This window comes from Pogoniulus pusillus, chromosome 29 (genome assembly GCF_015220805.1).
Source record: "Pogoniulus pusillus isolate bPogPus1 chromosome 29, bPogPus1.pri, whole genome shotgun sequence".
Taxonomy (NCBI): Eukaryota; Metazoa; Chordata; class Aves; order Piciformes; family Lybiidae; genus Pogoniulus; species Pogoniulus pusillus.
This window is the reverse complement of record NC_087292.1, coordinates 16,803,969-16,827,665: the sequence shown is the minus strand read 5'-3', so window position 1 is coordinate 16,827,665 and position 23,697 is coordinate 16,803,969. Positions and strand designations below refer to the sequence as shown.

Sequence of the window (23,697 nt, the reverse complement as noted above, 5' to 3'; positions counted from 1 at the left end):
GCAATTACAGACCACTCCCATCAACACTCCCCCTCCCCGAGGACAAACCCACGCACAGGTTGCTCACACAGCACCTCCACAGCCCGCCCCAGGTCTTCCATCAGCCTCAACAAAGCACCTGCAGCTCGTTAACCCCCACCCCACCCAGGGCTCCTCCCACAGAAAAGGGGGTCTGGGTGGGTGCCCCTCTGCAGGTGTCGCTGGGAGCTGCCGTGGGAGCATGTGGCCAGCAGACAGGTATGGTCTCTGCACCCCCCTGGCAGGAGGCTGGAGCCAGGTGGGGGTTGGTCTCTTCTCTCAAGCCACTGCAGATAAGACAGGAGGAAATGGCCTGAAATTGAGGCAGGAGAGGTTTAGGTTGGGTGTTGCTGCAAGAGTGCTCAGGCTCTGGAGCAGGCTGCCCAGGGAGGGGGGGCAGTGCCCATGGCAGGCTCACAGGATGGCAGGGGGTGGAAGGGGCTCAAAGAGCCCATACAGTCCAACCCCCCTGCCGCAGCAGGACCACACAGTCTAGCTCAGGGCACACAGGAACACATCCAGACAGGCCTGGGAAGGCTCCAGAGAAGGAGACTCCACAACCTCTCTGGGCAGCCTGTGCCAGGGCTCTGGGACCCTTGCAGGACAGAAGTTCCCCCTTGTGCTGAGCTGGAACCTCCTGTGCTGCAGCTTCCATCCATTGCTGCTTGTCCTGTCCCAGGCAGCAGTGAGCAGAGCCTGTCCCAGCTCTCAGGTATTTGTACACATTGATCAGGTCTCCTCTCAGTCTTCTCTTTACCAGACTAAGCAGCCCCAGGTCCCTCAGCCTCTCCTCACCAGGCAGTGCTCAGTCCCCTCATCATCCTCACAGCCCTCCCTTGGACCCTCCCCAGCAGATCCCTGTCCCTCTTCAATGGGGGAGCCCAAACCTGAAGGCAGTGCTCAAGATGGGGTCTCAGCAGGGCAGAGTTAGACTCCCTGGAGGTGTCCCAAACCCATCTGGATGTGGCACTTGGGGGGGGCATGGTTTAGTGGCCATGGTGCTGCTGGGTTGCCAGCTGGGCTGGATGATCTTAGAGGCCTTTCCCAACCTTCCTGGTTGTATGGCTCTGATGGTTCCCCTGCTGCTCTCAACCCCTTCCCTGGCTCGTGGTCCAGCTTGGCCAGCCCTCCTGAGCTGCAAAGAGGCTGCAGGTCACTTCTTCCCCTCCTGCTGTTAACATATTGCTCACTGTGAGCTACCCTCAGAGGAACTAATTTAAGCTCCCTCTGTACTGGATGTCTTGGGTGAAATTGGCATGGTACCTAATGAAGCTGAAGCTCCATTTGTTGTGCTGGAAGCCCTAAATATCAGCAGTGTAATTGGTGCTGCTGACTTCAGGAGACATTTGTGTGTGTGTGGCTCCTCTCCCAGAGAGAAAAACCCCTTGGAAGGGGCTGACTCCAAAGCCTGAGGTGGTGCTGGGGTGGGGGGGGAGGAGGCAAGAGGGCTGTGGGATGTGTCCACCTGCCTTGGAGGCTGGAGGGGGCCTTCAAATGGGAGAGGCCTGAAATTGTGCCACGGGAGGGTTAGGTTGGAGGTGAGGAAAAAAATCTCTTTGCTGCAGGAGTGGACAGGAATTGGCACAGGCTGCCCAGGGAGTGCCCATCCCAGCAGGTGTCAAAGCATGGCAGTGGCAGCTGGGGCTGTGGTGCTGTTGGGTTGCTGGTTGGGCTGCATGAGCTCAGAGGGATTTTCCATTTAGAAACTCTCTAGTTCCATGGAATTTGGCTTTGGAGGTGGGGCCCAGGGGTGAGTGTGCCCAGCCCTGCAGATGTGTGACATGGAGGCTTCTGCTGTGCTCAGCACTGCTCAGGCCACACCTGGAGTGCTGTGTCCAGTTCTGGGCTCCTCCATTGCAGAGAGATTTTGAGGTGCTGGAAGGTGTTTGGAGAAGGGCAGCAAGGCTGGGGAGGGGCCTGGAGCACAGCCCTGTGAGGAGAGGCTGAGGGAGCTGGGGGGGTGCAGCCTGCAGCAGAGGAGGCTCAGGGCAGAGCTCATTGCTGCCTGCAGCTGCCTGCAGGGAGGCTGTAGCCAGGTGGGGTTGGGCTCTGCTGCCAGGCAGCCAGCAACAGAAGAAGGGGACACAGACTCAAGCTGTGCCAGGGCAGGTCTAGGCTGGATGTGAGGAGGAAGTTCCTGGCAGAGAAAGTGATTGGCATTGGAATGGGCTGCCCAGGGAGGTGGTGGAGTGGCTGTGGCTGGAGGTGTTGAAGCCAAGCCTGGCTGGGGCACTTAGTGCCATGGTCTGGTTGATTGGGCAGGGCTGGGTGCTAGGTTGGGCTGGCTGAGCTTGGAGCTCTCTTCCAGCCTGGCTGATTCTGTGATTCTCTGGCTTGTGTGCAGCAGAGCAGCCCTGGCAGGGGTGCTGGGGCTGGGCTCAGCTCTCTGATGTGGTCACACAGCTTGGGGTGCTGTGGGAAGCTGTGCAAGCAGCACCTCTCTGGGAGCTGGGAGACACCCGAGTGTGGCTCTGAGCTTCCCTGGGGCAGGGAGTCCTTGCAGCCCTGGGTGCCTCAGTGGGGGTGTGCTGTGTTATTTGGGTTTAGCAGGGAGGACTCCTTTGGGTGCTGGTTGGTGCTGGAGCAGGGGTTTGCACCCACAGCCCCAAAACAGCCCTGCTGGGGGCTGGTTTTCAGGCTGAGGTCCAAAGTGGTGCTGGTTCCTTTAGCTTCACCTCTAAGCTTTCCTTCTGGTTTGGGTTTGGAGGCTGAGCTGACTCCAGGTTCCCTCTGAGTGTGGTGTGCTGGCTTGGCCAGGCCCTGGAGAGCCTTCCCACTGGGCTGGGAGTGGGGGGCTGGGATCCCGAGGGAAAAGCTCCTGGGCAGGGACAGAGCCATTGGCACCTGCTAACGGCCCCGGGCTTGGCGCTGCAGGGCAGGAGCTGAAGGCACTGAAACCTCCTTCTGCCTCCATCGCCTGCGACCTCAGCAGAGCCACCGCTGTCCCCGGGGGCTCTGGGTGCTGGGAGGGGATCAGACAGGCTGCTAATTAGAGGAGAGGAAGATGGGAGAGTCTGGGCAGAACCAGTGCTGCCAGACTTTCAGCCTGGATCACCCTGCCTGGGCTGTGATTGTGCCCTTGGGTGCTGCCAGGCTCAGACAAGAGGGATTTTTGGGGTCCTTCCAAGAGGTGCTGAGGTCCTGCTGCCCTGGCTGGGGGTGCCCGTGTGGAGGAGGGTCCCACCTCCTCTCCTCCTCCTGAGGAAGCAGCTGCTGGCATGGCTGGTCCCATTGCCCAGCTGAAAACGGGGAAATGCAACCCTTGGGCTGGGCTGGGAGCAGAGGCAGCTCTGGCTGGAGCCTTCCCCTCGGGAAGGGGAGCAGAGTCCTGCCTCCAGCACCCACACCTGCAGGGATGGGTGAGCCCAGCCCAGAGCTTGTGCCTGCCCCAGAAGGGTGCTGGCAGCATGATGCAAGCTCCTCACTCTGCCTCAAAGCTGTGAAAATCAACCTGTTCTTGAAAAGCTCTCCTGAAATGCTGTCCTGGTCCCACACACAGGCTGCTCCCGGGGCTGGGGAGGCTCAGCCCCCAAAACCCTCCACATGGGAGCTGGAGCTGAAGCGTGGGGATGGTAAAGGGGCTGAGGAGGAGCAGCACCTGGGGGTGTGCAGCCTGGAGGGAGGAGGCTGAGGGGAGACCTTCTGGCTCTCTGCAGCTCCCTGAAAGGAAGCAGAAGCCAGGTAGGGGTTGGACTTTTTCCTCTTGTTCCTTGAGAAATGGCCTCAAGTTGCCCCAGGGGAGGCTCAGGTTGGCCATGAGGAGCAATTGCTTCCCCCAACAGGGTTGTCAGTGTCTGGCCCAGGTTGCCCAGGGCAGTGGTGCAGTGCCCATGCCTGGAGGGGTGTCAAAGCTGTGGTGCTGAGGGCCATGGCTTGGTGGTGCCCTGGCAGTGCTTGGACTCTGATCTTCAGGGCTGCTTTCCACCAAAATGCTTCTGTGTTTCTGTGCCACAAAAGCAAGCAGAGCCTGGCAGCAGTGCCAGGAGCCTGGCAGCACTGCCTGCCCTGCCAAGCAGCACAGCAGCCTCCTGCTTGCTTGTGGGTGTTTGGTGCAGAAGGAGGCTGCTAACGCTGGTGTGATGCCTGCCCAGCTCCTGCTCTGGCTGCATCCCAGGCCTGCAAAGGAGCAGAGTGCTCCTCTCACCCATTTTCCCTGCCAGCCCCTGGGGCTGCCCTCCCGGAGGGGTGCATCCTCCAGCCCTCCCCGTGCCCGTGCTGGCCCCTGCTCTGCTGAGTGGCAGGGCTGTGGGCAGGAGGGGAGGCAGCTGAGCCTGCCCATGCGCTTGCCAATGGGGCAGCTCCTCCCGGGGAGCTCCCGCAGCGCCATCTGCTCCGCCGCGCTGCCTCCTCTCGCCCAGCTTTTTTAAGCCCTCGCTCTCCTTCCCAGCAGCTCTGCCGTGGCACAGGGGCTGGCACTGCTTTCCTAATCACCTCCAAACAGGTTGTCTGAACCTTCACCGCCCAGCAGGAGGACAGCCCAGACAGGCTGCCGTCAGCCCAAGCCTCCCGGAGCAAACAAAGCAGGGAAGCAGCCGCAGCGGCTCCCCGGCACCATCCCTCCCACCGGGCACCCGCTGTGCCCCCAGGGTGCCCGCTCCCAGGCTTGGGATGGGGATGGGTGGGATGTGCTGCCCGTGGTTCCCCCGAACCGCTGCACTCCCCCCCCAGGGCGCAGCCCTCTGCCAAGGGCTGGCTGATTTCCATGCTGCCGCCGCAAGCAGCCAGAGGCCAAACCCTGCGGCTCCTCTGGGGCCCTGCTGCTTGCTCACACCCTCGGCAGATGTGCAAAGAGCAAATAAAAACAGCTGCATTCCCTGGGAGCAGAGCTGCCTACGGGATGTTGTAGAGCTGGAGCAGGAGCCAGGGGGTGCTTGTAGAGCAGGAGCCAAGGGGAGCTTGTAGAGCAGAAGCAGCGCTGGGCAGGGGGTGCTTATAGAGCAGGAGCCAGGAGCTGGAGTGGTTGCAGAGCAGGAGCCAGGGGGTGCTTGCAGAGCAGGAGCTGGGGTGGTCGCAGTGCAGGAGCAGCGCTGGGCAGGGGGTGCTTGCAGAGCAGGAGCCAGGAGCTGCAGTGGTTGCAGAGCAGGAGCCAGGGGGTGCTTGCAGAGCAGGAGCTGGGGTGGTCGCAGTGCAGGAGCAGCACTGGGCAGGGGGTGGTTGTAGAGAAGGAGCCAGGAGGTGGTGGAAAAGCTCAAACAGCGCTGGGCAGTGATAGACCAGGAGCCAGGTGATGGTTGTAGAGCAGGAGCCAGGTGGTAGTTGCAGAGCAGGAGCAGCACTGGGCAGGGGCAGAGTAGGAGCCAGGTGGTGGTTGCAGAGCAAGAGCAGCTCTGGCCACGGTGATTGTAGAGCAGGAGTCAGGTGGTGGTGGTAGAGCTCAAGTGGTGCTGGACAGGGGTAGAGCAGGAGCCAGGTGGTGGTTGTAGAGCAGGAGCAGCTCTGGCCAAGGGTCGTTGCAGAGCTTGAGCAGCTCTAGGCAGGGGCAGAGCAGAAGCCAGGTGGTGGTTGTAGAGCAGGAGCAGCTCTGGCCAAGGGTCGTTGCAGAGCTTGAGCAGCTCTAGGCAAGGGGCAGAGCAGAAGCCAGGTGGTGGTTGTAGAGCAGGAGCAGCTCTGGCCAAGGGTGATTGTAGAGCAGGAGCCAGGTGGTGGTTGCAGAGCAGGAACAGCTCTGGCTGCAGCATTTGAGTTCGGGTCCCGGGGGGGGGGACGCAGTGCAGCTGCTTGGGGAGGTGTCTCCTGGCTCCCAGCAGCCGAAGGAGCTAAATTCAGGCTGGGTGAGCTCCATGGGCGTAGCTGGGGCTGGGAGGGGGGCGGGGGGGCTGGGCTGCCGCTGCCGTGAGCAGGCTGAGGGTGCCAAGTCCCTTCAGATCTCGCTGCTGTTTGTTTGGGCGAAGCTCTAAATAAAACCGACAGCCCCAGCCGCTGCCTGGGGAGGGAGGGAGGGAGGGAAGGGAGAGGGAGGAGCTGGCAGACGGTGCCCCAGCACGACCTGGCACCCAGAGATGCCCTCGGGGTCTGGCCCTGCATGGGAGAGAGGCTGGGTGTGAGCTGTGCTGCCAGGCACGCTGAGGGGTGGCTGGGTGGGTGCTGCTGGCTGTGCTGGGAGCTCACGGTCTGCAGAGTCTGCCTCCTCACCCCTGGGTGGGCACTGGGGATCTGGAGTGGGTTTGGGAGCTGCTGGAGATGCCAGCATCATGTCTGGCTGCAGGTGGCTGTGTCCATGTTGGTGGCTACAGAGGAGCAAGCTGGTTCCTCACCTGGCCTCACTGAAAGGCTCATGGCAGTGAAGGATGTGGCTGTGTGCCCACCCTGGGGAGGTCTTTATGTTGGGACAGTGTGGGGAGATGAACCCCATGGGAGCTCATATCCAGACACCTTCCTCCTCCTCTTCTGCACCCTTCCTCAGCCCCATTTCCCATCACAGCTTGTCTCCTCAGCCTCTCCCTCCACAGGTTCCTGCTGAGGGCACACCATGGCAGTACTGCCACCATGGCAATGATGTCCCCATGCTCCTCACTGCCCCTTGCCCAGAGGGCTGCAGGCATCTCCTCTCCCTCCCCATCCTCTCTCCAACTGTTGGTGTTGCACCAGAGGCCCCTCCTCACTCTGACCCTCGTGGGCTGAGCTTGAGTGGTCATGGTGGTACCCCCAAAATCCTGCTTGTCCCTTTGCCCTGGGCTGTCCCACCTCAGCTGCTGGCCCTGTGTGGTCCCTTAGGTAGCACCAGACATCCATGCTCAGGAGTCAAAAGCATTTGTGGCTCCCCAGGACACTGAATGCTTGGACCCCAATTCCCAGCACAGGGACCCCAGTCCTTGCACAGCGATGCTGTGCTGCCTGCTGTGGCCATCCTGGCCCAGGAAGCCTGGGGGTGAGCCTGGGTTGTGGGGGGACAGACCCCCAACCACCCTCCCCTCAGCCCTGGGTGAGCAGTGGGGCCACTGAACCATCCTTCCTCTGATGAACCTCCCGCTGCCTTCCCCTCCTCCTCTTCCTCCCCAGTCCTGGGTTCTGTCTGGCTGTGAGTGCTTCCTCCCCACTCCGAGGCAGAGAATCAGGACCCCTTGTGGGGGGTCCTAGGACTGGTCTGGGGGAAGAGGCTTTCCTCTTGGAGGGAATCTCCTCTCTAGGGGGGTTGTCTCCTCTCCGAAGCATGGACTCTTCTCTCCAGGGCAGTGTCCTCTCGGGGGGGGGAGCGGGGGTGATGTGTGCGGGTGTCGTCTCTCCGGAGGGGGTCTCCCCTGCGGGGGTGTCTCCTCCAGCCCACCTTAAGGCCCGGCGCACCGGACTGACCTGCCCACAGCAACTTCGCTGCGGGCCGGGCGGTGCTGGCTTTGCCCCCGCCTTAAACCGGGGCTGCTCGGAGCAGGCTTGGCGGGGGGAGGTCAGGGGAACGGGGACGGAGCCCGGGGGGAGCCGTTTCTCCCTCCTCGGTACCACGGCAACGGCGGCGGGAGGCGGTGCGGCAGCGGCGGGGAGGGGGGGCAGGCTCGGCTCCGCTCGGTACCGGGAGGGGGGCTCCGGTAGCGCAGACGGAGTGTGTGTGTGTGTGGCGGGGGGGTGGAGAACCGGCCCGGTGGGGCCGTGTCCGTGTGTCTGTCTGCGTGTCCGTCCGTGTGTGCGTGCGTGTACTTCCCGCCCGCAGCCGGGGAGGAGGAGGAGGAGGAGGAGGGGGGAGCCCAGCCCAGCTCTCCTTCCTCATTTTGGGGCTGAGAACGGCGATTTCCTTCTCTCCAGCTGCAAACCTGCTTTTCTTTCCCCCCCCCCCCCGCTCTGTCGGGTTCGGGGCTGTGTTGTGCGTTTGGGGTTTGGGTTGGTTTGGATGGTTCTGCCCCCATCAACACCACCAAACCCCCAGCCGGAGCTGCTCTGAAGCCACTTCCATCTCTTCTGCTCCTCAGCTCCAGCCAAGGATGGAGCCTCCTGCCCGCGGCTCTGCTCCTGTCTCTTGGCCGCTGACCTGCCTGGTGCTGCTCTCCCTGCCCAGCTGGCCAGGTAAGCTATGGGTCCCTCTCCGGCTTCCCCCCGCCCCTCCGCCTTCCCCACCTTGCTCTCCTGTTGTGTTTTGGCTGCTTCTTCCTCTCCCTCCTGCCCTCCATCCTCCTCCTCCCTCCCGGCTCCCCAGCGCCGCACACCTCCCGTACCCGCCATGGTGCCGTCTCGCTGCGCGCCGCTGGTTTGACCTCTGGAGATGACCTAGACCGTGGTGATGGCAGCAAATGGGGGGGGTGTGGGGGGATGTTCCCGCAGGGTTTCTCCTCCAGAAGCAAACTTCCAGCCAGCCATTTCCCCCTTTCCCAGCAAGAAGGAGGGATTCAGGCAGTGACATGAAGAGGCACGTCGTGCTCCATCCCCTGCCAGCTATGCAAGAGGCAGATCCCAGCAAGCAGCCTAAATATTCCCACTCAGAGGCTGCCTGGAGATGGGGAGGAGGAGGATGGTGGAAGTGGATGAAGGCAGCCTGGCAGGGAGGTTCCAGCAGGGGCTGCCTGCTTTCTCTACCCACAGCTTGCTTCCGTTGCTCCCCTCCCCGGCTTTGCCCCCTGATGGAATGCAGCTCTTGCTGCTCTACCCAACTGTTGAGCACCAGGGGTGGGACTGCCCCATCCACCCTGCTGCCTTGCACCTCCCGGCCCTGAGTCACCTCAGGCTCTTGCACCGGCCCCTCCCAGGGATATCCCAGCCCTCCCCAGGGCTTGGGGCTCTGCTGATCCCCTAGCAGAGCTGCAGCCTGAGGAGGGATGATGTCAGGGGCTGGAAGGGACCCAAAGAGATCATCCAACCCTCCTGCCAGAGCAGGACCATACAATTTAGCTCAGGTCACAGAGGAACACATCCAGACAGCCCTTGAAAGAGACTCCACAACCTCTCTGGGAAGGCTGTTCCAGTGCTCTGTGGCCCTTACAGTAAAGAAGTTCCCCCAGAGCACATTCTGCTCCCTGCCTGTTTCCCTTCCCTCACCAGCAGTGGGGAGTTTCTCACCCCACCAGGAACAGAGCCCTTTGGTGGCTGCTGCTGCTTTCCAGGATGTCTCCTTTCTAGGATGTTTCATTTCAGGGCTGTTCACCTCAGCTGAGACTGCCAAGGGACCTCTCTCCTTCCTACCCCATATCCCAGCAGGGATGGGGCAGGAGGTTTTGTGCGGACCTCTCGAGTCCACAGCAATGAACCTTCAGCAGCATCTTGCTGTTGGGTGGTTTTTGCCCAACCCATCCAATTTTCAGCCCTTCCAACAGGATCCCTCTGCAAACAGCTCATCCCAGGCTTCCATGCTGGTCCAACACCATTCCACGGCGGGGAGAAGCCTCTCCCCTCCAGGCCCAGCACGGATACTTAGCACCAAAGCTCTGCTGGAGCAGGGAGTTGGGTGCAAACTTGAGCAGAAAGCAAATGCTTTCAGCACAACACTCCTTGCTTTGAGTTGCCTGATAACAACTGAGAAGTGTTGGCCCCAAGCTTGCAAACTGCAGGCTGCTGGGAGCCAAGAAGGCTTTGGCGTCGAGCACAGCTTCTCGGGGAGCTGCTGTGATTTCCTGCCCGCAAAGAATGGCCTCAGCAAAGCTCTTGAGCTTCATTAAACTTGGCCCTGGAGTAAGAGCCAGGTTTTTCCCAAGCCAGCCATGGGAAAAGGACCATCCTGGAGTGGGCAGCCCTAGGTTAGGAGGTGGTTTGTGTGCCCCATTTCAGGTGTGGGCTTGCAGCGCTTTGTGCTCTCCCGTGTGGTGGAGACCCTCTGGTGAATGCTCCCAGGCCACGGCTTTAAGCCTGAGGATGAGGCTGTGGGCAGCCTGCTCTAGGGTAGGGTATCCCTGCCCATGGCAGGGGGGTTGGAACTGGCTGATTCTTGTGGTCCCTTCCAGCCCTGACTGATTCTGTGAACTCCAGAAGGGCTGACCTAAGGCTCCTGCCTCTGCAGGAGGAAAAGGGAAGGTCCTGCAGGAGGAAAAGGGAAGGTCCTGCAGGAGGAAAAGGGAAGGTCCTGCAGGAGGAAAAGGGAAGGTCCTGCAGGAGGTCTTCCTGTAGGACAAAGAGCAGTGAGGTGCTGGGAATCACAGAAGCAGTCAGAGTTGCAAGGGACCACTAGGATCATCTAGTTCCAACCCCCTTGCCATGGGTAGGGACACCAACTTGCAAGGTCCTGTTGTAAAACCAGTGTTGGGCAGAGCCCTTCCGTGCCTGGGAGGTTTCAGTTGCACTTCCTCGAGGGGAACTCTCTTTGCTTTGGGGGCTTTGGCTTTCAAGCTGAGTTTCTGCCAATGCTGTATAAGGGCAGCTCAGAAATGCTGCCTCTGTCTGAGGCTTCCACTGGTGCCATGTATGTACAATATGGCCTTGGCTATAAGTGTCCCCAAGCTGCTCTAGGAGCTGCATCCTGCTCCCCAGCTATCCCTGGGTCTCCCCTCTCCTCCTCTCCCCCCCAAAAGCAGATTCCAGGCCCGTTTTAGAGGCAGCACCTGTTATTTTTTCATCCCCTTGGGCAGCCCTGCTGCAGGTGAAATTCCAGCTGGATTATTTTAGGGTTCCTCTTGCCCATCAGCCCATTCCTGCAGCCAGTGACCGTGGGGCTCTGGATGCCTCTCACCAGCTGCTTCTGGAGCGCAAGGTCCTTCCCAGAGCTCCTCACTCTGCTCCTTGGGAGGCAAGGAAAAGGATCTATTTTTATCAGGAAGCATCCAAGCAGCCTCTCCTGAATTAAACCCAGGCCTCCTGCAATCTGCTCGGTATCAAGTACTTCAAAAGATGGAATATGAGGCGGGGGGGGGGAGAGGGAAATGTGTCACCGAGGTGGCAAACCTGCTCCACGGGGGGAGGAACGGGAGTTGTTCTGCTCCCAGCTCCCAGGGCATGACAGGAGAGGAGCTCTGCCAGGCCAGGCAGGGCACGGCAGCCCTGCTCCTGCCTCCTCTCCAGGCTGGAAGGGCTCTGGGTCTGCATGGCAAAGGTGCTGCTACCTACGTGGGAGCTGTCAGGTGATGATTTGCAGGGCTCTAAACCCCTTTGCTAATTCTGGAGTGTAGGGCAGAGCAGATTACAGGCTCAGAGCACCTCAGCTCCTCCTGAGCTCGCTGGCCAAAGGCTTCTGCTGCCACTCCAGGCAGGCTGGAGGAAATAGGGTGGCACTGTGGAGGTGGGGAAGAGGTTTGCAGCGAAACGGTGAGAAATCCTGGTGTGCCCCGAGTGCCTCCAGCACGGAGACATCCTGCTGCTGGAGCCAGCAGCGCTGTGCTGGGGGCCAGGCTCCTGGGGGCCCCCACCCGGGAAGGGCAAGGGGCAGAGCCTTCGGCCGCAGGGTGCGAGCAGAAGCTGCCCGCAGGGAGGAGAGGAGCTGCAGGGGGGAACTTCGCATTTTCTGCCTCCGTCTGGGGTTTTCTCTCAACTTCCCCTTCTGTTTTCCCGCGGCAGGGGGATGGGGTCTGAGCGGGGCTGCGGAGCCTGAGGTGTATCTGAGCAGGCAAGGGGCCAGGCAGCTCCTGCAGCAGGGCTGCTGGGGGCAGCGCAGGTCAGAGGAGAGGCTGGGTGGTCCGAGGGCACCTTGTGCTCCTCAGCTGGGAGGTGTGAGCAGGTCTCAGGGTGTTAAAGAGGCTGGAGCTGGTAACAGATTCACAAGCCCTGAGTGAGGTGACCTGAGGAGCACCAGGCGAGCAGAGCTGGCTCAGAAGCAGAGTGATGGCTCATAGCAGCACACACCACAGAGCACCCCAGGGCCGTGTCCCAGGCCCACCTGAGGCTACCTGGAGCCATGCAGTGCTTTCTGCTGTGACCCAGAGACTGAGAGCTGCCAGTGGCTGCTCCTGGGAGCAGGAGCAGGTGGGAAAAAAGAGCTCTTTTTGTCCTGGCTGCTCCTGGGAGCAGCAGCAGGGTGGGAAAAGCCTCACAGGCAGCAGCTCTGCTGCAGCAGCCCAGCACATGTCCTGCCTGCAAATCCCTGGGCACCCGGGCTGTTGGCATGCCATGGTGGCCTTGGCATGGTCAGACCCAGCCAGGCTGCAGGCATCAGTCCCTGGGAGGGCAGGAACCTTGTGGAAGGTGATGGGGAGCTACAGCCCCTACCAGGCAGTGGGCATGGCTGTGCCTAGCTGTGCTGAGTGCTACCACCCAGTGCCTTGTGCCCTTGAGTCCTCCTCACTGTGACCAAGGAACCTGCTCTGGGGTCCAGCTGTTTGCTCTGGCACTGAGGTCAGCTCTAGGGCCCTGAAGTGAGCGATTGTGTCAGCAGCTGCAGTGGGCAGCAGGACCAGGTCAGGGATTGTGCCCCTGTACTGGGCACTGGTGAGGCCACATCTCTAATCCTGGAGTCAGTTTTGGACTCCTTACCCCAAGGAGGACATTGAGGGGCTGGAACAGGTCCATAGAAGGGCAAGGAAGCTGAAGAGAAGGGTCTAGAGAAGAGGGCTGGGGAGGAGCAGCTGGGGGAGCTGGGGGTGTGCAGTGTGGAGAAAAGGAGGCTGAGGGCAGAGCTCATTGCTCTCTACAGCTCCCTGAGAGGAGGCTGGAGCCAGGTGGAGGTTGAGCTCTTGTCCCAAGGAACAAGCAGCAGGGCAAGAGGAAATGGGCTGCAGTGGCACCAGAGGAGGTTTAGGTTAGAGATGAAGAACAATTTCTTCCCCCCGAGGGCTGCCCAGGCCTGGCCCAGGCTGTTCAGGGCAGTGGTGCAGTCCTGAGCCCTGGAGCTGTGGTGCTGGGGCCATGGCACTGGTGGGTTAATTGGGTTGGACTTGATGATCTCCAAGGTCTTTTCCAACCTACACAATTCCATGATTCCCCAGGCTCTCTCCCCTCCAGCACGTTGTGCCTTGTGGGGAGGTGGACAGACAGAGAGAGAGAGGATGAAAAGCAAGTTCTCAGCTCACTGCAGGCTGGGCTGGGCAGGGCAGCTCCCTTGGAGCCCAGGGGAGCTTTGAGGGGACAGAGAGGGCCACCAGCACACAGCTTTTACCCAGGACTGGAGAGAGGAGCAGTGGGTGACACATTCAGCATGAGGCACTGAGTCCCTGTGGTGGAAAGGGGTCCTGGTCCCTCACTTCCCACAGGACAGAGCTCATTGCCCTTGCTGTGATGCCAACTGCCAAGGAGCAATGAGGCAACACAAGCTTGGTGGTGCCCACCCTGGGGGAGGAGAAACTAGCAACAGGGTATAGAGGGTGTGCAAAAGGTCTGGGGGAGGGTGTCAGTGATGCTGGTGGCTGGGGGGTGCCAGTTCCTGTGCCCAGAGCAGCCCAGCCCCCTTCCAGCATCACATCCCCAGGCAGGGGCTTGGTGAGATGCTGCTGCTGCTGCTGCTGTGCCTTCAGACTTCCTCTGTGAGTTTCTCAACCACTTCTTGTGAAAGGTCTGGGGCCAGCAGAGACTGGAGCAGCTCTGGAGGTGCCTCCAGCAGTGGGCAAGGGCTGCTCCCCAACCTTGAGGTGTCAGCCAGGAAACAGAGAGCCAGGCACAAGACCTGGGTGATGCACTCAGGTGACACAAGCTTAGTTTGCAGGCTTCTGCTTCTGTCTCAGGGGACAAACTTGCTTTGGTGGCAAGTTCTCCCTGAGGTGGCTTTGAAGAGGAAGCCCAAGGGGAAGGCTTCAGCTGCAAGCATCCAGCTCATGCTGGGGATGCAGCAGACTCATGCACTGGGCCAGAAGACTTCAGCTGAAGAGCCTGGAGGAGCTCTGCTGCTGGTGGCTGTGTCACTGCTCAGGCCACCCCTTGAGTGCTGTGTCCAGTTCTGGGCTCCTCAGTTCAAGAGAGATGTTGATGTGTTGGAAGGTGTCCAGAGAAGGGCAGCAAGGCTGGGGAGGGGCCTGGAGCACAGCCCTGTGAGGAGAGGCTGAGGGAGCTGGGGGTGTGCAGTCTGCAGCAGAGGAGGCTCAGGGCAGAGCTCATTGCTGTCTGCAGCTGCCTGCAGGGAGGCTGTAGCCAGGTGGGGTTGGGCTCTGCTGCCAGGCAGCCAGCACCAGAAGAAGGGGACACAGCCTGAAGCTGTGCCAGGGCAGGTCTAGGCTGGATGTGAGGAGGAAGTTGTTGTCAGAGAGAGTGATTGGCATTGGAATGGGCTGCCCAGGGAGGTGGTGGAGTGGTCGTGGCTGGAGGTGTTGCAGCCAAGCCTGGCTGGGGCACTTAGTGCCATGGTCTGGTTGGTTGGGCAGGGCTGGGTGCTAGGCTGGGCTGGCTGAGCTTGGAGCTCTCTTCCAGCCTGGCTGGTTCTATGATCAGAGGGGACACCAAACCCTGCTGGAAGTCAGAAGGGGTTAACTGTGGGAGCAGAGGAAGGGGCTCAGCTGGAGTGCATCCCTCTGTACCCTCGATGCAGGAAGGTTGAGGTTAGAAAGACAGCAAAGGGGTGTGCTCCCCTTGAGTAACAGCTGTACAGAAGCAGAGTGCATTTAGACCAAAGAACTGAACCCAGCCTGTGCCAAGATTGCCCACACCTCACTCTGCTCCAAGGAGAGTGCTAAACCCAATGTTTTTATCCAACCTTTGCATTCCATAGCTTGTGGAGGTACCACAGCCTGCAGAGAGGCACATAAAAAGCCTGCAGCTAGAGCAGTAAATGGCTTTGGCTACTTGGATGTCCACCTCCCCTTGGATTGCTTTTCTGTCTGTCACAACTACAGCAGCAATAGCTTACAGCTGCTGTTGGAGCCAGCCCTGGCTGGAGGGAGTCAGAGCAGTTTGTCCTACAGCAGCAACCCCCTGGAACTATCCAGCCAAGGACTTTATCCCATTCTGGGGGTACTGAAGAGTCACTGCCTGGGATTGTTCTGGTGTGAGAGATGTGGGGTGCAGCTGCAGCCTTCCAGCCAGCAAGGCTGTGCTGGAGTGATAGGTTGGGCTGGATGAGATTCCCATGGTGTGGTTGATTGGTCAGGGCTGGGTGCTGGGTTGGACTGGATGAGCTTGGAGGTCTCTTCCAACCTGGTTGATTCTCTGATCTTGGAGGTCTCTTCCAACCTGATTGATTCTCTGATCTTGGAGGTCTCTTCCAACCTGGTTGATTCTCTGATTCTATTCTATGATGCAGCTCCTCCCTCACCAGGATGCTGGTCCAGATGCTCCCACCAGCACTCAGCTGCAGCAGGAGCTACCTGCTCAAACATGACTCCTTGCATGACCACCACACCAGCTCTGGGTGCCACCTGCCAGCTCCAGGCTTGCCTGGCCCCTGGCATCAGCAGATGGATCGAAGTGGTTCTTCCATGCTGCTTTAAAATGTTCCTCTAAGCAGTGACCTTGCACAGCATCTCCCCAGCTGGCTCAGGGTTGGCTCTCCTGATTCCCTTGCACAGCATCTCCCCAGCTGGCTCAGGGTTGGCTCTCCTGATTCCCTTGTACAGCATCTCCCCAGCTGGATTAGGGTTTGGCTCTCCTGATTCCCTTGCACAGCATCTCCCCAGCTGGTTTAGGGTTGGCTCTCCTGATTCCCTTGTACAGCATCTCCCCAGCTGGCTCAGGGTTTGGCTCTCCTGATTCCCTTGCACAGCATCTCCCCAGCTGGCTCAGGGTTGGCTCTCCTGATTCTCTTGTACAGCATCTCCCCAGCTGGCTCAGGGTTGGCTCTCCTGATTCCCTTGTACAGCATCTCCCCAGCTGGCTCAGGGTTGGCTCTCCTGATTCCCTTGTACAGCATCTCCCCAGCTGGATTAGGGTTTGGCTCTCCTGATTCCCTTGCACAGCATCTCCCCAGCTGGTTTAGGGTTGGCTCTCCTGATTCCCTTGTACAGCATCTCCCCAGCTGGCTCAGGGTTGGCTCTCCTGATTCCCTTGTACAGCATCTCCCCAGCTGGCTCAGGGTTGGCTCTCCTGATTCCCTTGTACAGCATCTCCCCAGCTGGCTCAGGGTTGGCTCTCCTGATTCCCTTGTACAGCATCTCCCCAGCTGGATTAGGGTTTGGCTCTCCTGATTACCTTGTACAGCATCTCCCCAGTTGGATTAGGGTTTGGCTCTCCTGATTCCCTTGCACAGCATCTCCCCAGCTGGTTTAGGGTTGGCTCTCCTGATTCCCTTGTACAGCATCTCCCCAGCTGGTTTAGGGTTGGCTCTCCTGATTCCCTTGTACAGCATCTCCCCAGCTGGTTTAGGGTTGGCTCTCCTGATTCCCTTGTACAGCATCTCCCCAGCTGGCTCAGGGTTTGGCTCTCCTGATTCCCTTGCACAGCATCTCCCCAGCTGGATTAGGGTTGGCTCCCCTGATTCTCTTGTACAGCATCTCCCCAGCTGGCTCAGGGTTGGCTCCCCTGATTCTCTTGTACAGCATCTCCCCAGCTGGCTCAGGGTTGGCTCTCCTGATTCCCTTGCATATTCCTTTCTAACTTCCCAGCTAGGCTCAAACTAGCACAGCCACGGCCCAGAAGGGCATGGGGGGCACCTGGATGGGTGTGTGGCCAGATGAGGCTGACTCAGCTTTTTGTACTCCAGGTGTGGGTGCCCAGTACAGTCAACCCTTCAGGCTGCAGCAGCCCCAGGAGCAGCTGAAAACAACAGCAGGGCAGACGATCACCCTGAACTGCACCACGTCTGGAAGTGGCCCCGTTGGCCCTGTGAAGTGGGTGAAGGGCTGGGGCAGTGAGAGCAAGACCATCTATGACCAGAGGAGCCCCAGCTCCCGTGGGATGATGGTGGTGGATCAATCCAACAAGGACTTCAGCATCCACATCAGAGACGTCCAGCCCCAGGACGCTGGCACCTATTACTGTGTGAAGTACAAGAGGTCTGTGAGCCAAGGTGATACTCTTCAGGTCTACCAGCGTGGAAAGGGCACAGTGGTGTCTGTACACGGTGAGTGAGGCTGCCAGAACAGCTCCTGGTGGGAACCAGCTCCCAGCGGGAACAGTTCAGCCTGGTGTGGGCTCTGCGCTGGGTGAGCGAGGATGGGGAGGGGACTTGAGCGAGGGTGCCCTGGGCGCAGAGGTTTCCCCGTGGGCTACCCACTCCCTGCAGCCCCAGGGCTGGGCAGCAGTCGGCAGAGCCCGGTCAGATCTCTCCGTGCTTCTCCCGACAGCCAAACCCAGCGCCCCGGTGGTGTCCGGGCCCGAGCAGAGGGCAGGCACAGGGGAATCGGCGACCTTCACCTGTGAGACTGGAGGCTTCTTCCCCGACAGCATCAGCGTGAGGTGGCTCAAGAACCAGGCTCCCGTCTCGGCTCAGCAGCCGCACATCAGCCCCGGGCAGGGCAACTCCTCCTACAGCCTGTCCAGCAGGGTGACGCTGCTGCTGCAGCCGGAGGACGTCCGCTCGCAGCTGGCCTGCGAGGTGCAGCACCCCACGCTGCCGGCCCCGCTGAGGGGCACCTACCAGCTGCGGGAAGCCCTGCGAGGTGAGGGCTGGGGGCACCCCGCAGAGCTGCGGGGCTGGGGGGGCGGCGACGGGGAGAGGGCAGCCCGCGGGCAGCGGGGCCGGGGCACAGCAGGAGCCGCTTCTCTTCGCAGTCTCGCCCAGCGTCCGCCTGCTCCCCGAGCCCAGCTCCGTCGAGCTCAACCGGACGCTGAACTTGAGCTGCCACGTGGAGGGCTTCTACCCGCGGGAGGTGGCTGTCAGCTGGCTGGAGAACGGCAGGGAGCTGAAGGCGGAGAACAGCTCCCGGGCGGTGCAGACCCCGCGGGGCTTGTTCAAGCTGAGCAGCCTGCTGGAGGTGCAGGCGACGGAGGAGAAGAACGGCTCGGTGCTGGCCTGCCGGGTGCTGCACGACGGCCAGGAGCCGGTCAGCAGGACGCTCACCCTCTGGGTCGCTGTCCCAGCCAAGGAGGGGATGAGCGACTGGGACACAGCAGATAACGGTGCGTGAGCGCTGCGGTCCTTGCCGGGGAAGGCTGTAAGTTGTTCTCCTCACCCTGGGAAAGCTCAAAGTCCCACCAGGACCTTCTTCAAGGACAGAAAATCTTGTGACTGAGGGAGCTGGGGGTGGTTCGTTTGAAAGAGAGGAGCCTGAGGGCAGACCTCGTTGCTGCCTACAGCTACCTGAAGGGACGTTGTGGAGAGGCTGCTGCTGGGCTCTTACCGCAGGTAGCTGGAGACAGAACAAAGGGGAATGGCCTCAAGCTGAGGCTGGGGAGGTTTAGATTGGACATTGGGAAGAAGTTTTTCACAGAGAAAATGGTCAAGGACTGGAATGAGCTGCTCAGGGAGGTGGAGGAGTCACCCAGCCTGGCTGTGTGTAAGGGTGGTTTGGATGTGGTGCTTAGGGAGATGGTTTAGGGTGGCTCTTGTAGAGTAGAGCTCTAGGTTGGACTTGGGGTTCCTGGGGGGCTTTGCTAACCTGGAAGTTTCTGTGATTGTCTGGAGCACAAATGTTAGGAGCAGCTGAGGGAGCTGGGGGTGCTCAGCCTGCAGAAAGGGAGGCTGAGGGGAGAGCTTCTGACTCTCTACAGCTCCCCAAAAGGAGGCTGGAGCCAGTCTGGGGTTGGTCTCTTTTCTCTAGTACCAGGTGATGGCATGAGGAGCAATGGCCTGAAATTGCACCAGGGAGGGTTAGGGTGGGCATTAGGACAAACTCCCTTGCTGCAGGATTGGTCAGGGATTGGCACAGGCTGCTCAGGGAGGTGGTGGAGTCCCCACCCCTGGAGGTGCTCAAGAAACCTGTGGCCATGGTTTAGTGGCCACGGTGGTGCTGAGTTGCTGGTTGGACTGGATGACCTTGGAGAGCTTTTCCAACTCAACCATGTCGGTGGGGGGAGGCTGGAGAGATGTGGTGCTGGCAGGTGCTGAGCTGTGGTCCTGCTTCAGGTGTCACCAGCCCAACCCCAGCTGTAAGGCTGCAGGGACTCAGTTGGTAGCAACACTTTTGGGTCCATGGTGACCTCTTTCCTTCGTGTTTCAGGCAATCTGCTCACCATCTATATCGTGGTGGGGGTGGTCTGCACTGTGCTGGTCCTGCTGGTGGCTGCCATCCTGTACCTCATCCACACAAAGCAGAGCAAGGGTAAGGAGTCCAACCAAGGTTGTCGCTTGATGATCTTAGAGGTATTTTCCAAGCTTAATGTTTCCATGATAATCCTTTCCCTTAAGCATCAGTGTTTGGGTGCTGGGTTCATGGCTCTGCTGCTGCATCTCCTGCCCCAGGAGCAGGAGGGAGCAGAGCTGCCCTGGTTGTTTGCAGGCTCAGGGCAAGCTCTGCCTGGTACTGCTGTGTGCCTACACCTCCTAGGAGCAGAGTCAAAAGTGCTTGCTGTCCTTGTACCTGAAGTGTCTGACCCAGCCCTGCACCCCCTACCCTCTGCCAGGAGCAGTCCTGCAGAAAGTGGAGAGAAGTTCCAGAAACTTGGAGTCAGTCCAGGCTGGGGATGTGAGGCTGGAGAGCAGCCCTATGGAGGAGGACTTGAGGGTGCTGAGGAGTGAAAAGCTGGACATGAGTGGGCATTGAGCAGTGCTAGCCCAGAGCCAGCCTGTCCTGGGATGATCCCCAGCAGCACGGGCAGGGAGGGGATTCTGCCCCTCTGCTTCACTCTGCTGATACCCCCCTGCAGTGCTGGGGCAGCTCTGGAGTCCACAGCACAGACAGGGACCTCTTGGAGCAGGGACAGAGGAGGCCACAGCAATGCTGGCAGTGCTGGAAGCTCTCTGCTGTGAGGCCAGGCTGAGAGACTTGGGCTTGGTCAGCCTGGAGAGGAGGAGGCTCCAGGGAGACCTTCTGGTGGCCTTGCAGTGCTTCAAGGGGAGAGCTGGGGACAGGCTTTTGAGCAGGGCCTGTTGGGACAGGACAAGGGGGGATGGTTTGAGCTAAAACAGAGAGATTCAGCCTGGAGAGAAGGGAGAAATGTTTGACAGTGAGGATGGAGAGAGCCTGGCCCAGGCTGCCCAGAGAGGTGGGAGCTGCCCCAGCCCTGGCACCACTGCAGCTCAGGTTTGGGGCTTTGAGCAACCTGCTCTAGCTGCAGGTGTCCTGGATGAGCTTGAAAGATCTCTTCCCACCCAAACCAGTCTGGGATTCCACGATGAACCTGCAGACACTTGGCCCTGGGCAGAGTCCTGTCTCTGCTCTGAACCAGACTCTGGCTGGGGGCTCCTGGGCCTGGGGAAGGACAGGGTGGGGTTGGAGGGGTTCCATTAATTCCTGAGCTATTCCTTTCCTAAACTGTTTCTCTTCCAGCAGGTAAAAGCTCCCCATCTGCCAGGTAAGTGCTGCTCTGCTCCAGTCACTGGGTCACAGTGGGTGTGTGGAGCTGGACACCTCCAGCCTGCCAGTGAGGTCGCTCGGGATGGGGATGGAGCTGGATACCCAGAAGCTTGGTATGAAAGGGAAGGGCAGGAGCATGGCCTCTGCCAGCCTCCCCAGCTGTGCTCCTGCCCCCGTGGTGGTGTCCCACCCACACCCTGCGGTGCTGATGAGGCCGAATGAGTGGGTGGGAGCAGGCAGGTCTCCAACCTGCAGAGATGCAGCTGGGCCAGCTGCGAGAGCGCTCACCAGTGAGGGCTTCCGCTGGGTGCTGCTGCCAGGACCTTGCTTTGTAGCTTCCCCAGCTGTGCTCCGGCACTAGGGAAGAGGCGAGGGGACACTTGGTGCATCTGACCCGCTCTGCTCCCTCCCCCGCAGGTTACACGAGCCGGAGAAGAGCAGCGAGGCCACTACTCAGGTGCGTGGCTCAGCAGGGCACACTTGGGCGCCTCCAGCGCATGTGGTGATGCCCTGGGAAGCAGCTCAGTGTCTCCACCCTGTGGCCGCAGAGCGCAGAGAGGCTGCCCCAGAGCTTGGATAGCTGCTCCCCAGCATCTCTGCTGCTTTGGTCCTGTCTCTCCTCCTCCTCCTCCTTCCAGGAAGGTCTGGGGAACCAGCTGTGCTCTCACCAGCCAGGCTATTTGGGGAGTTGTTTTGCATTTCATGAGGCAGTGACGAGCAGAGTCGTGATCAGCAGCAATCTGCCCATCCCACCCAGCCTCTGCCAGCTCCTGCGTGGGCAGCGCTGGCCAGGCTGGTCCCTGCCCATCTCAACCAGGACAGGGTGGCTCTTGAACAGTGGTGGTGGCTCTGAAGCCTGGAAGTGGTGGCTGGTGATTTGAAGATGTAACCTGGGGTGAAGCACAGGGTGTTGATTCATAGCTGGCTGAAGATGAGCCAGTTGTGTGCCCAGGTAGCCAAGAAGGCCACCAGAATCCTGGCTTGGATCAGCAACTAGTGTGGCTAGCAGGACCCAAGGCAGGGACTGTCCCTGGTGAAGCCATAGCTTTTGGGGCACTCACTCCGAGAAGGACATGGAGAGGCTGGAGCAGATCCAGAGAGGGGCAACAAAGCTGGGGAGGGGGAAGGGCTTAGAGCAAAAGCCTTGTGAGGAGGAGCTGAGGGACCATTGGAGGTCCCTTCCAACCCAGCCCATCCTGTGACTCACAGGGGGAGCTTGTGAGGCTCCTCAGCTGTCCTCCCAGAGGCACAGCTCTTGGTGTCCCACGCAGGAGTCCGACCCCAACAACCTGACCTACGCGGACCTGAACTTCGAGAAGGAGAGGAAGAGCATCCGGAGGATGGTGGAGCTGAGCCAGCAGTCTGAGTATGCCTCCATCCAGAGCAGCCAGGCCCCCAGCGCCGACGACAACCTCACCTACGCCGACCTGGACATGGTGCACCTCAACAAGGCGCCCAAGCGCCCGGCCCCGCGCCCCGAGGAGGCCAGCTCCGAGTATGCCAGCGTCCAGATCTCCAGGAAGTGAGGGGGCTGCAGGGCCCTCCCCACCCTGCCCCTGCTCCTCCCCGGGAGGAGCTCCTTGGAAGCACGGAGGGGGCTGTGGAGCTGAGTTGTGGTCACTACCGTCTTCTGGATGGAGGTGGAGCTGCGAGGGTCAGTTCCATCCTCACAGACCTGACCTGGGGGTCGCTTTGCTCCTGGGGGCTGCCAGCTCCATCTCTCTGGCATCCCCCCCAGTGGCACGGGGGTTGTTCAGCCTCCGTGTGCCAGGGCTGCAGCAGCTCCTCGGGAAGCTCCAGCTGGGCTGAAGGGACAAGGACAGTGCCTCCATGTCAGCCCCCGTGGGGATGCTGCTGTCTGGCCGTGCCCACACAGCTCCCTGCCGCCACCCCGACCCCACGGGGACCAGCAGGGGTCCCCACACTGCCTTCTGGGGCTCTTTGCCGTCTGGAAAACAGAACTCTGGCTTTAAAGGCAGGCCCCAGGTGTCTGCCTCTCCTTCCCAAGTGTCCCTTCCGCGGGACCTCGGTCTCGCACCAAGGCCAAGGAAGCTGGGAAGTGGTGAAGGTGGAGGCTTGGTGGGGCTGGGAACTCTGATGAGGCTGGAAGGCTTGGTGAGGCTGGGGAGCTGGTGAAGGTGGAGGCTTGGTGAGGCTGGGAAGCTGGTGAAGGTGGAGGCTTGGAACTTTGTCAAGGCTGGGAAACTGCTGAGGCCGGGAGGCTTGGTGAGGCTGGGAAGATGGTGAAGGTGGGAGGCTTGGTGAGGCTGGGAAGTTTGTCAAGGCTGGGAGTCTTGGTGAGGTTGGGAAGCTGGTGAAGGTGGGAGGCTTGGTGAGGCTGGGAACTTTGTCAAGGCTGGGAAACTGCTGAGGCTGGGAGGCTTGGTGAGGCTGGGAAGTTTGAGGCTGGGAAGTTTGAGGCTGGGAAGCTGGTGAAGGTGGGAGGCTTGGTGAGGCTGGGAAGCTGGTGAAGGTGGGAGGCTGGGAAGCTGTCAGGCTAAGCCACCCTTCTGCAGGTTGTCCCCCTGGGAAGCCCCAGGCAGAGCTCTCCAGCACCAAGCAATCCTTCTCCTCATCTTCCTCTGCGCAGCCTCGCCCAGCCCCAGGAGCCTGTGCCAGGCTTGTACAAAGCATGGGGGTGGCCCTGCCAGCCTGGCCCCGCCTGGCAGCTCCCCGCAGGTACCATGTGAGATGTTTTGACTCTTTGCCATCTAACTGTTAATTTGTAGAGCTCAACCCCCCCCAGCGTTTCGTGCCGTGCGTGGGTGTGCTGCTGTGTACTTAACACTAGGCTCAGATGTGTGGAGTTAGACCCCCCCAAACCCTGCAGAGTTCCAAAAGACTCACACGACCACCACCCCCACCACGACCCCCTCCCAAGCTCTGCCATGGGGCCAGGCAGGCTCCCACTTTCTCCCCCCCCCCTGCCCCCGCCTCCCCCAGCCTACCCACCGTGGGCACAAGTGTCTTCCACGTGCCCCCTGCGTGGGCCAGCACCCTGTGATGGCACCCACAGCACCTGGGTGGCCTTAAGAGCAGTGGGTACAGGAGGCTGGCCCCCTGCCATGGCTGTTTGTGGGGGGTCCGGGGGGGGGGGGGGAGGGGCTGTGATTGTGACTGCTTGTACAGAATTCTTCTCTTTTTGGGGGGGTTTGTTTCTTTTTGTTTCTTTCTTCTTCTTCTTCTTTTTGCTTGCAAGATATTTTTATAATAAAAGTGAGAGGTCCTGTGGTGCTCCTGCACAGCAGCCTGGCCCCTGCTCGGGGCTGGCACCTTGTCACCTGCACTGGGCAGGGCTGAGGACAAGAGCAGGGCCTCACCCTGTGCTTCCCTGCAGAGAGGGAAGAGGAGGAGGAAGGCAGCAGAGGCAGCAAAAGTTTGAGGGCAGGATGGGGGCTGTGGTGCTGGTTCTTTGGGAGGAGACAGGGCAGGGGCTGGCCAAGTGTCCCCATACAGCCCTGCTCCAGCTTTATGAGCACCCCTGGGGTGGCCAAGTTGGCAGTGGGGTGCTGTGAGTGAGCTGAGTGTGCCCATGCCAGTTGCTCTGCAGTGATGTGCCCTCTTCCTCACCCTGGAGCTGGTGGCA

At 60.4% G+C, this 23,697-nt stretch overlaps 1 protein-coding gene across 7 annotated transcripts; it reads left to right on the top strand.

Annotated features, from left to right (window-relative positions):
• Positions 1 to 165: 165 nt before the first annotated feature.
• LOC135188304 (tyrosine-protein phosphatase non-receptor type substrate 1-like) lies at positions 166 to 23,353 on the top strand. Of its 7 annotated transcripts, XR_010307650.1 has the most exons (10): positions 166 to 237; positions 7,917 to 8,010; positions 16,418 to 16,777; positions 17,001 to 17,315; positions 17,428 to 17,775; positions 18,816 to 18,917; positions 20,085 to 20,109; positions 20,529 to 20,568; positions 21,383 to 22,524; positions 22,557 to 23,353. XR_010307650.1 is itself a non-coding variant. In XM_064167675.1 (9 exons), the coding sequence occupies exons 2-9, from the start codon at positions 7,929 to 7,931 to the stop codon at positions 21,635 to 21,637; spliced, it is 1,524 nt and encodes a 507-aa protein (XP_064023745.1). In that variant the 5' UTR covers positions 166 to 237; positions 7,917 to 7,928; the 3' UTR covers positions 21,638 to 23,353. The 7 variants fall into 7 exon arrangements, 6 of the variants coding, with proteins under 6 accessions (XP_064023745.1, XP_064023740.1, XP_064023742.1 ...); XM_064167675.1 differs by having other exon boundaries at positions 20,088 to 20,109; positions 21,383 to 23,353; XM_064167670.1 differs by having other exon boundaries at positions 21,383 to 23,353.
• The last annotated feature ends 344 nt before the right edge of the window (positions 23,354 to 23,697 follow it).

Bases quoted from the DNA above. Each gene is read 5' to 3' on its own strand.
- LOC135188304 (XM_064167670.1), top strand. From the start codon at position 7,929: ATGGAGCCTCCTGCCCGCGGCTCTGCTCCTGTCTCTTGGCCGCTGACC. The intron at 8,011-16,417 runs GTAAGCTATGGG...TTTGTACTCCAG, and splicing joins CTCCCTGCCCAGCTGGCCAG to GTGTGGGTGCCCAGTACAGT. The intron at 20,110-20,528 runs GTAAGTGCTGCT...CCTCCCCCGCAG, and splicing joins AAAAGCTCCCCATCTGCCAG to GTTACACGAGCCGGAGAAGA.